The 16,291-nt window shown below is 40.1% G+C and overlaps 1 protein-coding gene across 2 annotated transcripts in view; it reads left to right on the top strand.

Annotated features, from left to right (window-relative positions):
* Positions 1-16,291, top strand: part of SLC27A2 (solute carrier family 27 member 2) — a 41,713-nt gene that overhangs the window by 4,961 nt on the left and 20,461 nt on the right. For both annotated transcript variants that reach the window (XM_045900102.3, XM_045900103.3), the window contains exons 2-4: positions 7,149-7,358; positions 10,583-10,741; positions 13,034-13,158. In XM_045900102.3, the coding sequence (XP_045756058.1) occupies positions 7,149-7,358; positions 10,583-10,741; positions 13,034-13,158 (494 nt within the window). The remainder of the gene's footprint in view (positions 1-7,148; positions 7,359-10,582; positions 10,742-13,033; positions 13,159-16,291) is intronic.

Here is a 16,291-nt window from a genome sequence, read left to right as displayed (position 1 = left end):
AGTTGTCTCAGTGCACTTTGTCTCAAAGGCTGGAATTCTCTCATATATCTTTGAAGAAGTGCTAGTAATATCTAGCACATAGTAGTCACTCAACAAATGTTTGTCAAATTAATGAGTTCCATTATTCTGGTTGGTTGTGACAGGTTTTCATCTCTGAAGCATGAGAACCATTGGGTGAGGCATGAGGGCATGAAAAATGATGGAAAAAAGTTAAATATATTTGACTATTTGAGAAAATCCATTTAGATCCAATCTCCCCCAAGCCCAGCCTCATCCTACCAGACTTGTTTACGTCCCAGTTTACCTCTGGCAGTAGGCTGTAGGAGAGAGGTGTTCTCCTGGGGTCTCATTGCCAGAGAGGAAGCTGGTCATGAGTATAGGATGGGCTGAGACCGTCGTCACTAGGGTCTCTACATAGGCTGGTGGAGGACAAAAGCCTAGGCATCAAATGAGTAATGTACTTAGGGTCTGGGATCCCAAGAAGCCCAAGGTCTGAACAGAGAGCTAGCTTAAAGAGGCTCTCTAAAATTTTTCTTCTTAGCCTGCTCATAACTAAAGGTTGCAAGGGGGGTTGTACATCTCCATTCAAAATAAACTAGCACTTTGCTAGTATATTTGGGAACACTTACAGTTCTTTTTCTTTAGAAACAAGGAGGGAGGGAAGAGGTGAAAACAAACACCGCTTTAAATCAGGTGTTAATGTTATTGAAACTGAAGAAGGATAGGGTTCAGATTATTCTACACGTTGAGCGTAAGTGGCCAGTATTTGAAAAGGACCTTCCCACAGCCTCTGACCGAAAATAGGGAAGTAGATAGCTGGTAGATAGGTAACAGGTTGCTTATGGATATCAAATGATAACAATTATGTAAGGGGCGCCTGGGTGGCTCAGTTGGTTAAGCAACTGCCTTCGGCTCAGGTCATGATCCTGGAGTCCCTGGATCGAGTCCCACATCAGGCTCCCCGCTCGGCAGGGAGTCTGCTTCTCCCTCTGACCCTCCTCCCTCTCATGCTCTCTGTCTCTCATTCTCTCTCTCTCAAATAAATAAATAAAATTTAAAAAAAAAGAACAATTATGTAAGTCCTGATATGACCTGGTAGCCTCATGACAAAGAATTAACCTTGATTCCAGGGCTATTTAGAAAGCAAGGGTTCCCATAAGTAAGAACTTTAAGAGAAATGAAAAATAGTATTAAGAAGCTATATAAGTGCATAAAGGTAAGATGAGTATGTATTTCCCTGTTAAAGATTTACTTATTCCAGGTGGGACTTAACCTTGATTAAACATCTTTCTGACCTCAGGGTGATTTGTTCTGTGTGGGAAGGGAGAGGCGTGAATGCATGCCTCTATCTGCAGGGTGTCCTAACACATATCATGTTGATGTACAGACCAGACAGTAGGTTATTAAATGCTATACTTCCAAACTGCCAATGTTAAAAATGCAAAATCACAGTTACAAATGGCATTTGAAAAACTGCTTTCAGACTGTCTCCAAAGACTGTTAAGAACCAGTTTTTTTTTAGTTGCCTTTCAAGTTGAGTGAAGAAAAGATAAGCCTTCAATCCTGACTTGTCCACCTACCAAGCATTTCACAATCATCCTGAGATTTTGATCAAAACACATTTCCTTTCACTGCCTCCTTTTCAGATCCAGCTTTATTGATAAATATTTCTGGGATGTTTTATTTAATTACCCATATTTAATACCCATTCAGTGAGACAATCCAGTAGCAGAACAAGCTGCTAGATTGAATGCCTTTCCTATCAGAAAGCTGCAGGGTTAGCCAGAAGCATCTTGCCACCTTGGTGATGGAGATTGGTTCAGCTCACCACCTGCACTGTCTCCCTGCTTTCTAGGAATGGACCCATGTGTTCATAAATTTCTCTTCTTCTCTTATTCAAGAAAGGAAAGGAAAGGAGAGGAGAGGACAGGAGAGGACAGGAGAGGAGAGGGGAGGGGAGGGGAGGGGAGGGGAGGAAGAAAAAGAGAGAGAGAAACTTCATATGCTACGTTGATTTCTTTTTTCTTTTTTTTTTTTTACAAGACAGATTTTAAGGGAGGGAAAATGTAATCTCAATATTCCCTCACTCAAGTATGAACTGGTTTCTCTGAGGTTCTATTTCAGTCCTCAACTTAAACATAAACTAATAAGGAACCAACAGATCTACTCTACACCATTCAGGCCACTTTCTGTGAATACTGTTTTTCATACCCAAGCTTAAATAAAGCTCAAGGTTATGCTTTTCAAAGAAGATGAACAAGAGATTGTCAATATTACCCTCCAAAGGTAGATCCACATGCTTCATTTAACAAGAACTGAGCAGGTCAAGGAGACAGCATCTTCTAAAAAGTAAGGCACTCTTTCAATAATTGAACCTGAATGGCTAGTATAAGGATGCAACAGGAATCCCATAAACCCAATATATTTCTGTTTATTTTGTATGTATCCTTCCAAACATAGGCTCACTGAGCCTCTGTCTTCATTTGTAGAAACAGGATGACTGTATCTGTATCATAGGGTTCTTGTGAAAATTATGTGATGTGATATATGTAAAGCTACTATACAAATTGTTCTATACAAATGGAAACATTAAGGCTTTATTATCAGTAAGGATGCAAGGTGTAGTGAATGCTGTGATGGACTACCCACATGCCCCCTTCAGGACTGAGATGCTCATTCCTCAGCTGCTGGGAGCATTGGCAGTTGAAACTCTTAGCCAAGACCCTCTCCAGGACTCACCCTTGCTTACAGAGAGCCACTGTGCCCAAGGTCAAGCGCTACCACCCCCAGCCTGCATCCAATGACTGGTTCATGGGCAGGGGTGAAGGTTCAGCCCACTTCCCTTAGTTTGGGACAATCCTGAAGGGCCATCCCAGGCCCAGAGTCCCCATAGGATCAGAGAATCAGTTGAGTGATGTCACTGTGTGGCTACATCACTGTTCAACCTTGCCCTCTATCTAGTCTGCTTCTCTTGCAACCTGACAGATGTCATTACCAAGTGCACTCCTGCATGTAAATCTCAGAACACAGAGCTCCCAGGAGCTCAACCTCTGCCGAATAGAGCTTACGTGTCCTGGTTGATTGCCACTTTTAAGTAAGCAGACTTTACAGTAAGAATTAACACACACACACTAGACAAAATTTGTGAAGGAGAAAACATGTAGGTCCAGTTGTATTTATAAAGGGCTTAAGGAAAGACACTAAATATCAAATAGATGGTTAATAGAAATCCAGAATTTCCTTTCAAATTTCAGTTTTTATATCAGCATCTCTAGTTTAAAGGAAGAAAGCCTGCTACCATCAGACATATGAGGTGTGTCCTGATATGGTTGGTGAGTCCCTGGAACCTCAAGTCAATGCCCAAATGCAAATTCTACACCAGCAGCCCAGAGGACATGTAAGGAAATTGTGTTGGGCAGGGCCAATGGCCTCCCCTTCAGATGAGATGACTTCTACAAAGGTATCACAAACAAAATGCCTACGGAGAGCTAGGTAGGAACATGAATGCAGTAGAAGACACATAATGCCAAATTGCTTGAACTACGATCCAGCATGACACCTGCTTAATTACATTTTCTTTTACCTTTTTTTAAAAAAAATGGAATGTAAATTTCATGCTGAAAAATGTATCATGGCCTTGCCTGCAATCCATTTGCCCTGACTTACACCAGGGACTTGGTCCCTACCTACATTCTAGCTTCTTCTCCCAACCTTCTTTCCCCCAGTCAACTTTAGCCTCTTTTAGTTACTTTGACACCATGCTGTTTGCCTCTGGGCCTTTGCATAAGCTGTTCCCTCTGCTAGAAACAGGTTCAGTCAATCTCAGTTGGTCTTCAACTTGCCAACTCCTGTTCATCTTTCAGGTCTCCACTCAGATGATACTGCCTCTAGGTTGTATTTGTGCCCCTCCCAAAATACCATATCCCCTGTTGTGACACCTAGGATACCTTACTTTAATGGATGATATCTTCGTTTCCTCCCCCATTAGGCTCTATAGAAACAGGGACAGTATCTCTTTTGGTCACCGTTATATCCACTGCTTAGAACCATGCCTGGCCCATAGGGAGCACTGTTTAAATAGATGTTGGATAAGTGTTGGGAAAGAGGGAGGCTGAGAGGAAAGACTAATCAAGGTAACTTACACCACAGTATTTAAGTGTGTAGCTTCAGGGGAGGGAGAGAGGGAGGTGATTTCTTAATTCTTGAGCCTTCATCTCAACGTTTTCACTAATAAAGGAGAAAAAGAACAAGCAAGTTGCACTGTGTACTAATACTCTGACAGAAGTATATGCAGGCCCCTGTGGGAGCACCCCACTTTGCAGGGGGAAGGAAGGAAACAGAGAGAAATGTCGCCAAGGCTGAGTCTTGAAAGATAAGCTGGAGTTTTCCAGGTGACCAGGGTGAAGGACGGCACTCAAAGCAGATGAAACCATCTGGACAAAGGTCATGAGATGTGAGAGTATGGGTACATTCAGTTCACATAGATCAGTGTGGTTAGAGGAAAGGGGATAAGAGATGGTACTAGGAGATGACATCAGAAAAGTCCCCAGGGGTTAAAGTGTGAATGAGCTCAGGACCTCACATGCTGCATAAGGAGAGTAGACTACCACAAGGGATTAGCAGCCATTGAAAGATTTTAAGCAGGGCAGTAACAAGAAACCATAGTATAGCTGCTAAGTTGGAAGCAGGGAGACGTTAGAGGCAAGGAGATTGGTCTGGAGGCTACTGGGAAGATCAAGGTAGGAAATAATGAGGACCTGAAGCAAGGCAGTGGCAAGGGATGGGGTGTTACCATTCCAGTTTTTATAACAGGAGTATTTTTTGGTGAATATTTTGAAGTGCTCACGGACTAGATAGCAATCTGATCTGGTGAAGGTGGAAAACAATTGAAGCAAATAGAATCTTAAAGGTTGATAGCCAAAAGAAACTCAAGGAGAAAACTCTTCATGAGTCGAGGCACCTGGGTGGCTCAGATGGTTAAGCGTCTGCCTTCGGCTCAGGTCATGATCCCAGGGTCCTGGGATTGAGCCCCTCATCGGGCTCCCTGCTGGGCGGGAAGCCTGCTTCTCCCTCCTCCTACTTCTCCCCCTGCGTGTGCTCTTTCGCTCTCTCTGTCAAATAAATAAATAGAATCTTTAAAAAAAAAAAAAAGAAAAGAAAAGAAAACTCCACGAATGGAAATATGATTATAGTGTGTTACTCTCCTCTGCAGTGAATAATATTTACATAGTCTTAATCTTGTTGATCCTGATTATTGGTGCTCACTTCTAGAGCCAACCCGTAAACAAAGCTGGGAGGATGGAATTACAGTCTCAGAAAAGATGTAAATACTATGAACCTAGACAACATAAAGTGGGGATAGTGACTTTTGGGAGTAGATAGGGGAAGAACAAGGGTGGGGATCAAAATTGATAGGTCAGGAGGTAGCAGGAAAAGCACATTATTTGGTGATAGAGAGGCGACTGTTAGAAGAAACAGATTTCAAAAACTTGAAAGTGATCGCCTCCAGGCGGCAGGTTTAGTTGTGAAGAGGGAAGGGGAGCAGAACTGTTGATTTTCATTATAAACTCTTTTGTATTATTTGATTTCTTTTTCTCAGGTGCATGAGTCCTCTGGTTAAAATGTTTTAAAAATTTTTTTAAATGCATCTGTCCAGATGATATTTCTGTTTTGGTGGAGACATCATACACAAAATCTGAAAAACAAAGCCTATAAGATGAATTAGGGATAGCCTCCCCAAGGTAATTCCCTGGGGTATTGGGTCACTTTCCTATTAAGAATAAGTATATTCAGTTCAGTTATCACAAGTTTAAGACAAGTAAGCTTAAAGGCCATCTCATCCTGTGATTGAAGGGCACAGAAATCAAGCAGCAAACATGAAATGTGGTTTGCATATTAAATCAGTGCCTTTTAAATTTTTTGACATTGGAGATGCCTGAGTGGCTCAGTCGGTTAAGCTCCTGCCTTCGGCTCAGGTCATGATCCCAGGGTCCTGGGATCGAGTCCTGCATCAGGTTCCGTGCTCAGCAGGGAGCCTGCTTCTGCAGCTCCCCCTGCTTATGCTCTCTTTCTCTCTCTCTCTCTCTGGCAAATAAATAAATAAATAATTTTTTTTAATTTTTTGATGTTGGTCTACAGTACAAAAATATATTCATGACTCAGTACCCACACACCCACATAACTGACACAAAACTTTAAAAAAAAATAATACTTACCTCTTACTATGTGTGATATACTCTGAAAACTTATATTTCATTCTACTTTAATTTTTTAAAATGTTGGTCACTTCAAATGATTTTAACAACCCACTACTGTATTGTGACCTACAGTTGGAAAAACATGCTAATCAGTCCTGTTTTTTCTCAGAGCAGAAAATGTGCTTACAAAATTTGGAGCTTCCGGGGCGCCTGGGTGGCTCAGTTGGTTAAGCGACTGCCTTCGGCTCAGGTCATGATCCTGGAGTCCCGGGATCGAGTCCCGCATCGGGCTCCCTGCTTGGCAGGGAGTCTGCTTCTCCCTCTGACCCTCCACCCTCTCATGCCTCTGTCTCTCATTCTCTCTGTCTCAAATAAATAAATAAAATCTTTAAAAAAAAAAAAATTTGGAGTTTCCTTCTCAGATGAGCTGAACTGTCCTAGGGGAACTATTTGTTCCTGTTGTGTTAAAATACATATACGTACGTGTATATATAAAGTTGCCTTCTATCATCATTGTTAGTTAGCATGGCTACCTTGCTTTTGTTTCTTGGCTCCTACCTTAAAATTTTCTTTTTTTATTTTTCATCACTGGGACACATATATTGGGAATAACCAAATTCATTTCTGGAGTATTTTGAGATGTATACCAGACCTGCATATAAGTAACACACTTACATATCTTGGTTTTTATCCACGTGTCCATTTGTTTGTACAGATTTCAACCAACCTTTTGTTGCTAGGAAACCATTAACACCCAGCCTTCCCTCAAATCTTGGAATCTTGTGATATTTTCAAATCTAGAAAATTCCATGTTTAAAACTGTGTAACTGTAAGCATGTCTACGCATTTCAGCAAAATTTATACTGAAAACAAAATTAATATAAAGTCTACTGTACTAATAGAACTTTACTGGACTAATTTAATTCATTTGGATTTTCTTTCCTTATTAAGAACTACAAGATGCTATTGAAGAGGTGCTGCCAAGCCTGAAAAAAGATAATGTGTCCATCTATTATGTGAGCAGAACTTCTAACACGGATGGGGTCGACTCTTTACTAGACAAAGTAGATGAAGTGTCAACAGAAGCTATTCCAGAGTCATGGAGGTCTGAAGTCACTTTTTCCACTCCTGCCTTATACATTTATACTTCTGGAACCACAGGTAAAAATAAAGAAAGGATTCTCAAAGAAATGGACTTACCCTGAAGTAGTTAAATGTTAGGTTAGGTTTTCAAATGTTCTTTTCCTTTGGCAAAACTTATCAGATAACTAATACTTTAGAGGATTTAGCTCTTTGCCTGTGGGAACTGGTCTTATTTCATAGAACATGATCCCATTTGGGTTTCTCCAAGCTACGCATATTTCCCCCTAGTTGGTATATAGAACAGAGAAAGAAGTTAACCAAGAAATACAAAAATAGTTATGATAATGGATGAAATTTGGCACTGAATAGGTTTTTGGAATTTTTTAAATGATTCTTGGATTTTGATTATCTTATATCCCAAGTCCATACATAATGTATAACCAATTAAAAGTGAGACACCAAAGAAGATGATAGGACAATAACGGAGTTATATTTACATTAATGTTTTGACTGCTATCTTCCCAAGCAACGCTGACTTGGAGCTGTTTGGTGCTGTGGGTATAGGATGGCTCTAGCCCAGGGCCTGAAATACTGTATTTCACCAAATCTAGGATACCTTCAACTGTAAGCTGCAGCATAATTTTATGAGCCACTAAGAAAAAACACTGCCAATTAATAGTGTTATTGGAACAGCTATATGGGACAGGCAATATTAAAGATAAAATTACTAGGCACGCTCCTATAAGCTTTATGGTCTTGTGTTCATACAATTCTCCCACCATCCATAAGATGGGTACCATTCTTATTCCCATTTTACAGATCTAGAAACTGATGCTTAGAGAGGTTAAGAACTTCTCAAGGTAACTTGTCAGGATTCACCTTGGTAGGCTGACTCCACAGCTCATACATCTGACCTCTCTGCCACAATATTGCCCAATTCTTCCACTTAACAGATATGTGGTGTCTGCCTACTCTAGGCCAGGGAAAACATTATCAAAATGTAATAATATGAGGCCTTAGGGATATATTTAAAAGTAGGGCAGGAAGCCAGCACCAGCATGCTGATCATTATTATTAGTATTGGAAAATTGAACATGTGAATCTTTTCTCTTTTGATTAAAATTTTAATTTAATTTAAGCAGGTAATGCATGCATGCATTCCCTTGTAAAACAATCAAACATTATAGATAAGGCTAAAGGTTCCTTTGAGCCTTTTATCTCAACACCAGCCTATAGACACTCCTTCCTTTACCTCGACAGATCCTCAGCACCCATCTGCTCTCCCAGTTCCTGGACCTGAGTTTAATCTCAATGTTGACTTCCTTTCATACAATTACTTTCATTGAGTATTTTCTTTAAGTAAATGAGGATGGGAGACTGGGAATGACATGTTAAATAATATGTCTATCCCCTTTCTATCTGTCAGAAGTTATATATTGCCATGCCAACAAAATGGTGGAATGACATAGTTAACCAAATGCTTCCCCTACATACAGACACTACCTTAATATATGGGACCTTTATCCTCATTTCATAATAGAATGGTAAAATTAAGTTGTAAACTTTGGGAAATTGAGAAAAAATCAGCCCTTGGTTAGTTACAGGGAGTCCTAGTCTTAATGCTACATGAGTATAGAACTTCACCATGAAGGGGCGTCTGGATGGCTCAGATGGTTAAGCGTCTGCCTTCGGCTCAGGTCAGGTCCAGGGATCGAGCCCCATGTCTCGCTCGCAGCTCAGTGGGGAGTCTGCTTTCTCCTTCTCCCTCTGCCTCTCCCCCTGCTTGAGTTCTCTGTCTCTCTCTCTCGAATAAATAAAATCTTAAAAAAAAAAAAAAAAGAACTTCACAATGTAGGTTTTGACCCACTTTAGGGGAAAAATATAAATATAAATATAAAATATAAAACCCACTTTAGGGGAAAAAAGAGACTGAACACTCCTTAATTTAATCCCACAGTTCAGAATTTATATTTAATTGGAAGATAATTGGGTGGATGTTTATTTTGCTTCTCTCCTTATCTCTGAATAAAATATTTGCTAAGTTACTCTTGTAAAGGTTAATTAAAAGAACTTGGGGTGCCTGGGTGGCTCAGTCAGTTAAGCATCTGACTCTTGGTTTCAGTTCAGGTCAATCTCAGGATCCTGACTGAGATCGAGCCCCACCCTGGACTCCACACTCAGCGAAGAGCCTGCTTGAGATTCTCCCTCTCCCTCTGTCCAACAGTTGAGAGCATACCTAGGCAAGGCTATGAGGAACAGGTTCACTCAGATATTGCTGGTGGGAGAGTGGAATGGAACAGCCCTTATAACTGGCAATGTGGCGGTACCTATCAAAATTACAAAGACATGTATCTTTTGACCCTACAATCTCACTTCAGCAAATTTATCCTACAAATACAGCATCATCTATAGTGTAAAATACCATGTGGACCAGGTTGAAATAGCAAAATAGTTAAAGAAATTATAACACACAAATACAGAGGACTTGATGCAACTGAGAGAGAGAGAGCAAGAGAGAGAATAAATGAATGAATAAATAAGGGAAATTTCTTTGTTAAATATGGACAGTTCTCCACTATACACTGTTAAGCAGAGAGGGAAAAGTGTAGAAAGGTCCCCCCTTTTTTTTTAATGGAGGAAAGGGCAAGAACAAATAAGCAACTCTATATTTGTTTGTATTTATATGAAGAAACTCTAGAGTTAAGAAATTCATAAAAGTGGTTATGAAAGAAAGTGATAGGAATGGAAAAATCTATTTAATCTCTCTGAATCTCAGCCTTCTCATCTGTGGATTAAAAAATATAATTCTACTGATCCTGTTTATTATGAGAATTAAATGAAATTTTGAAAATACCTTGCAAGGTGGTAGGCACAGAGCAAAAATTCGATAGACATTCATGCCTTTCTCTTCAAATTACTACTGTAGTAACCATCTAATTCAGGGGTCAGCAAGCTAGGTCCATGGGCCAAATATAGCCCCCCTGACCTGTTTTGGTAAATAAAGCTTTATCAGAACATAGCCACATTCATTCCTTTATATGGCTGGCTGCTATCAGCTACAATAGCAGAGTTGACTATTTGTAACAGAAACTGTATGACCCTGCAAAGCCTAAAACATTGACTCTCGGGTCTTTTACAGAAAAAATTTGCTGACTCTTGGTGTAACTGAATATGGTCCTCCCCTATGCAATTCTCGAACCACTGGGTGATGGATCTTCCTAAGCCAGATCTCTCTCCCAGACCATGTGTCTGCAAATGGCCAATCTTGGCTCACTCATGCTTTCTCTTGTATCTTTGCAAAGGTCTCCCGAAAGCTGCGATGATCAATCACCAACGCCTGTGGTATGCAACTGGCTTTATCAATGCAGTTGGGGTTAAGGAAGACGATGTCATCTATACCACCCTACCCTTGTACCACAGTGCTGCGCTGATGATTGGCGTCCACGGATGTATCCTGACTGGTAAGCTTTTTCCTCTCAACAAGGCACTGGAGTCCAGTACACAGTCACATGTGCTCCACAGGGAAAGTAATACAAAAGTTGGCTACTTTCCTATCGGCCAGGAACAGCATTTAATTCTATGTTAGTAACAAGGCTTTTTGGCTCACACATCACCAGCAAGTATCTAGAATAATTTATATTTTCTCATGCCTGCTTATCTGATAATATAATGCTACAGTTGTTCAGGATGTCAAGGAGGAAACGGCTTTAAAATATTTTGGATGTTCATCCAGGTTAAGACACTTGATTCTAATTAGATCCCATAATTAATTCCCCTCTGTCATTTCCATCCTCAGAAATCCGCATGTGGATCTCCATCAGCAACTGATTTAAACTTCCCCCTTAGTTGTCTCCATCCTACTTTGTTCTTCCCTGCTCCCACAGCTCCCCAGCTCTGGTCAGAGTACCTGGCTTTCCATCCCTTCTCTTTCCTTCCAGAATTTTACCATTCAAGTTAGAGTTGCCATCTTTTCTCCTTTCAGTAGGCTTTATGCCCCTTGTATACATCAAGGCTCAGTCTAATATTCTTCTCTCCCAGAAAGCCATCTCTAACTCTCTAAGCTAAAAAAAACAAAAAACAAACAAAAACCTTAATTTTTTCTTCCATGTGACATTTCATTTTAATATACAATATATATCAAATATAATAATATATTAATATATTAATATATACACATATGTATATACACATATATAATAACATATATTTTTATATATACATGATAACATATATACACATACATATATATATATATATATGCATGTGTGATGGCCCAAGCCTCTGTGTCTTTCCCTCATCAACCTATTGATCAGCTATAAAATACTTACCCCAGCATCAGTACCCACCTCCACATTGGCCGGGAATGACTGACAGGGCCTGATCATATAGCGGGGCTCTTCAAGGCCAGAGGGACTCTGAGGCTCCCAAAGAGAAAACTTCATTGCTCACACATTTGCTTAAGCACCACAGATACATTCTAAAGAAGGAAAAAAATAGTGTTTAGAAAAGTGTCTCCTCTTCTAAAACATCGGACTTTTGTATAATTAGGAGTAAAGCTAAACTAATGGCGTGAAAAAATACTTGTGAGTTTTTTTATTTCACTTTACTACATTTCATGCCTAGAATTAGGTTGGGTCTGATATATATTATTTTTACCCATTATATTCATTTCCTATCACTATTGTAACAGATTTTTATTCTGTTTTGAAGGTCAGAAATCTTAAAATCAAGGTGTCAGCAGGGCTGCATCCCTTCTGGAAACTCTAGGAAAGAGTCCATTTCCTTGCTTTTTCCAGCCTCTAGAGGCTGCCTGCCTTGTGGCTTGTGGCCATTTCTTCCATCTTCAAAACACATCATTCCAACCTTTTGTTTCCATCATCCCATGTCCTTCTGCCCTTGATCTGCTTGCCTTCCTGTTATAAGGACATTTATGATTTCATTGGGCCCACCCAGGTAATCCAGGATGATCTTCCCATCTCAAAATCCTGAACTTAATTACATCTACACAGGTCTTTTTGCCATGGTAAGGGACCATATTCACAGGTCCTATGGATTAGAACAGGGACATCTTTGGGAACCATTATGTCTACCTCACTCATCAACGAACAATTTTCCCGCTTGCTCAAGACCCTGGTTCTCCATTGCCTGGAGAGTTAAGTCTCACTCTTCCACCTGGCACTTCCAAGTTCTCCATGATGGCACCCTTAGCTGCTTCTCCAGGTTCCACTCCCATGACTCACCCACTCTTCACCACTCCAGTCACAGGCCAACTGAGTCTTGGCTATCTTCCCACACCTTCTGAACTGCCCTGTCTTTATGTTTCACATGGTTTCCTCTGCCTGGAATTCTCTCATCTTTCTTCATAATCATTGCTCAAGACATAATTCACATCCTACCTCTTCCAAAATATGCCTTTCTCAGCCCTTACCCCAAGTAGAATTAATACACACACACGCACACATCTTCATTCACATTCCCTTAGGGATTCATTTGAACTTCCTATTTATTGCACACTGAATTTTATTAGAAAGATATCAGCATGTGTCTCTCCCCCACTAGATTGAAAGCCTCTGTAGGATAAAACCATGTCTTATTGATTTTTGTTTTGAAGATATTCAAACAATAAACAATATTCAGACTTGTTTGTGAATATAATTCATATTTAAATTTCTACCTTTCAAAAATGACAAATATAACCAAGGAGTTTTTTAATAGCCTTTCTTCCTTAACACTTTATATACACTTCTCTGTAGGTGCTACTCTTGTTTTGCGGAACAAATTTTCAGCCAGCCAGTTTTGGGATGACTGCAGAAAATATAATGTCACTGTCATTCAGTATATTGGTGAACTTCTTCGGTATTTATGCAACTCACCCCAGGTAACACTCCCTGTGTTTCATTCTTTTTGAGATGGGTAAGATTGGAATTCACGTTACTTTGGGTGATGCTAGGCTTCAGCTGGTACTAACATGTCTATCAGTTTTCAGGTTAGACTACAATTGTGTGTCATGATAAAGTGCTTGGCACCACACCTATCATACAAGAGGGGATCTACTAGGTGTCAGTTGCTATTAATATTATTATTCCCAATCTTTTTACCTGTTTTCACATCTCACCCTCTACCTAGCAGATCTTCTCCTTCCCTCTCTGTCTAAAGCCTACTCACTGTCAAAGCCCAGTTCAAATGATACTTCATACGTTAAACCTGTTTGGGTCACGCCAACATTATCTGATTTCTTTCCCTTACATCATCTGATTTCTACCCATTGTGGCCTTGTCACATTGCAGGTATTTGTCTTCATACCTTCCATCCTCCCTAGGCTATAAAGTCTTTGATGGCAGGGACCACATCTTGTATCCTTACTTTCTCTTATACCATAGGCATACAGGAAACATTTATTTAATGTTGCTTGAATAAATACCTGGGTGGCTTTGAAACCATCTGACTAAGTCTGTCAACAAGCTTGGAGCAGATGCCCCGAGGTTACTCCAGAGGCCTTGGATCTACCCTGTTTGCAGATATCCAGATGTCTTGATGAGGTTCTTTGAAAGAACTTCTCCTGCCCTCAAGTCTTATCAGAGGCCTGGCATCCTGCCTGGGGACCAAATCAAGGTTTCTCAACAGCGGCACTGCTGACATTTTGGGCACATTCATTCTTTGCTGTATGGAGTTATTCCGTGCACTGTAGGATATTTAGTATCATCTTTGGCCTTTATGCAGGACATACCAGTAGTACCCTCTCCCTCCCCCCTCCCCAGGTTACGATCATCAAAATGTCTTCAGACATTGCCAGATGTCCCCTGGCAGGCAAAATCACCCCAGTTGAGAACCACTAGACTAGATAATGCAGTAAACTCACCAGATTCTGCTTCCTTTAGTCCTTTCAATCATCGTAAAACAAACTCAGAGGATCACTAAGTTGATAAATTGCTATTTATAAGCACCTGTTATCCTCAACTTACATAACATCTGCTGTGACATAGGAAGAAGTATAGGATGCTCTTGCCCCAGCTCTTCCCCTCCTCACTTCATTCAGTCTCCGCCCACATGTCAGCTCATCAGAGAGGCCCCTCCTACTAATCAACAAATGTATCACCTCGCCCCCTTACCATCCATCTCATGGGTGACTGCTTTTCACAGTACTGCCCCTCCTGACATAGAACAGGTTTATACAACTATTGTCTATCTCCTCCAATTACATGAAAGTTCCACGCACCAGGGGCTTCATTCACTGCCAGATCTCTAGCCCTGAGATCTTGTGTGGCTCATTCGAGGCGTCAACAAACTTTGTTGAATGAACCTCTAAATTCTGGCCCCTGAAAGACGTATGATTAACTTCAGAGAGGTAATATGTTTCCCTGGAATTTTAGGCTTAGCACATAATATTCTGATCTGGGCAGCAGATTCACCAGCTTCCTGAGAATCATAATTAGCTGTGAGCTGGATTAGGACCTTTCCCACAGCAATTTCTGTTGAAGTCATTATTGAATTTTTTTCACATTAGTATCCCATCTGGCCCTCAAGATTGCATGGCTCTCTATTAAAACCCAGAAATCCATATGGGTCCCTTCTGTTTGGCTTTTCTTCTCTGCCTTAAAAGTCCCCTTTGTCAGTTAGAAGTCTCCTGGGAGAGGGTGTGTTGACTTGAGGAAAATAAACATGTTTGTGTAGCTCTTTCAGGCTTCTACACTCTCACACATATAAACACTTCCACCTTTCTCCTTCCTCATAATGTTGTCTCAGATGCTTAAAACCAAAATTTGATTGGGGTTTTAGATCTTCAAAATATATTATGATTTGTTGTATAATTCATGGATGATTTCAAATCTAGAAGATAGGGAGTTTCTGTTAGGTCTTGCTTCCCCCACACCCCTGAGTTCTGGTTTGTCTTCAAAATTCTTATGAGAGTTGTAATGAATGATCAAATTTACCTAAAAAAACCTTCAGTTAAGGACTTTTTAAAAATGATATGAGCTTAAAAAAGTGACATAAGCTTATATATAGAAAATCCTTAAGGCAAAAAAAAAAAAACTGTTAGTACTAATAAATGAATTCAGCAAAGTAGCAGGATACAGAGTCAACACATGATAATCAGTTGTATTTCTATACACTAACAATGAACAACCTGAAAAGATAATTACAAAAACAATAACATCAAAAAGAATAAAATACTTAGGAATTAACTTAACCAAGGAGGTGAAAGACACGTATAATGAAAACTAGAAAACATGGATGAAAGAAATTAAAGAAGACATAAATAAATGAAGTCATACCCCATGTCCATGGATTGGAAGATTTAATGTTTTTAAAATATTGCTACTACCCAAAGAGACCTATAGATTTAATGCAATCCCTATCAAAATCCCAATGACACTTTTTTGTGAAAAAAAAAAAAAAACATATCCTAAAATTCATATGGAGTCTCAAGGGACCCAAATAGCCAAAGCAATCTTGAAAAAGAAGAACAAAACTGGGGGATTTATACTTCCTAACTTTTAAACTTACTACAAAGCTATAGTAATCAAAATAATATGGTACTAACATAAAGACAGACATATAGACCGGTGGAATAGAATAGAGAGCCCAGAAATAAGCCCTCGTATATATTGTCAAATGATTTTTGACAAGGGCGCCAAGACCATTCAGTGGGGAAAGGACACAGTCTTTTCAACAAATGGTCCTGGGAAAACTGAATATCCACATGCAAAAGAATGAAGTTGGACCCTTATCTAACATGCTTATACAAAAATTATCTCAAAATGGAAAAAAGACCTAGGGGCGCCTGGGTGACTCAGTCGGTTAAGCGGCTGCCTTCGGCTCGGGTCATGATCCCAGGGTCCTGGGATCGAGCCCCGCATCGGAATCCCTGCTCGGCGGGGAGCCTGCTTGTCCCTCTCCCTCTGTCTGCCACTTTGCCTACTTACGCTCTCTATCTCTGTTAAATAAATTTAAAAAAAATCTTTAAAAAAAAAAAGAGAGAGTAAAAAAGGCAGCATACAGAATGGGAGAAA

The sequence above is a fragment of the Mirounga angustirostris genome, unplaced genomic scaffold (genome assembly GCF_029215605.1).
Source record: "Mirounga angustirostris isolate CCGP_5_RB_7025 unplaced genomic scaffold, mMirAng1.0.hap1 SCAF_9, whole genome shotgun sequence".
Lineage (NCBI taxonomy): Eukaryota > Metazoa > Chordata > Mammalia > Carnivora > Phocidae > Mirounga > Mirounga angustirostris.
This window is presented reverse-complemented; position numbering and strand designations above follow the sequence as displayed.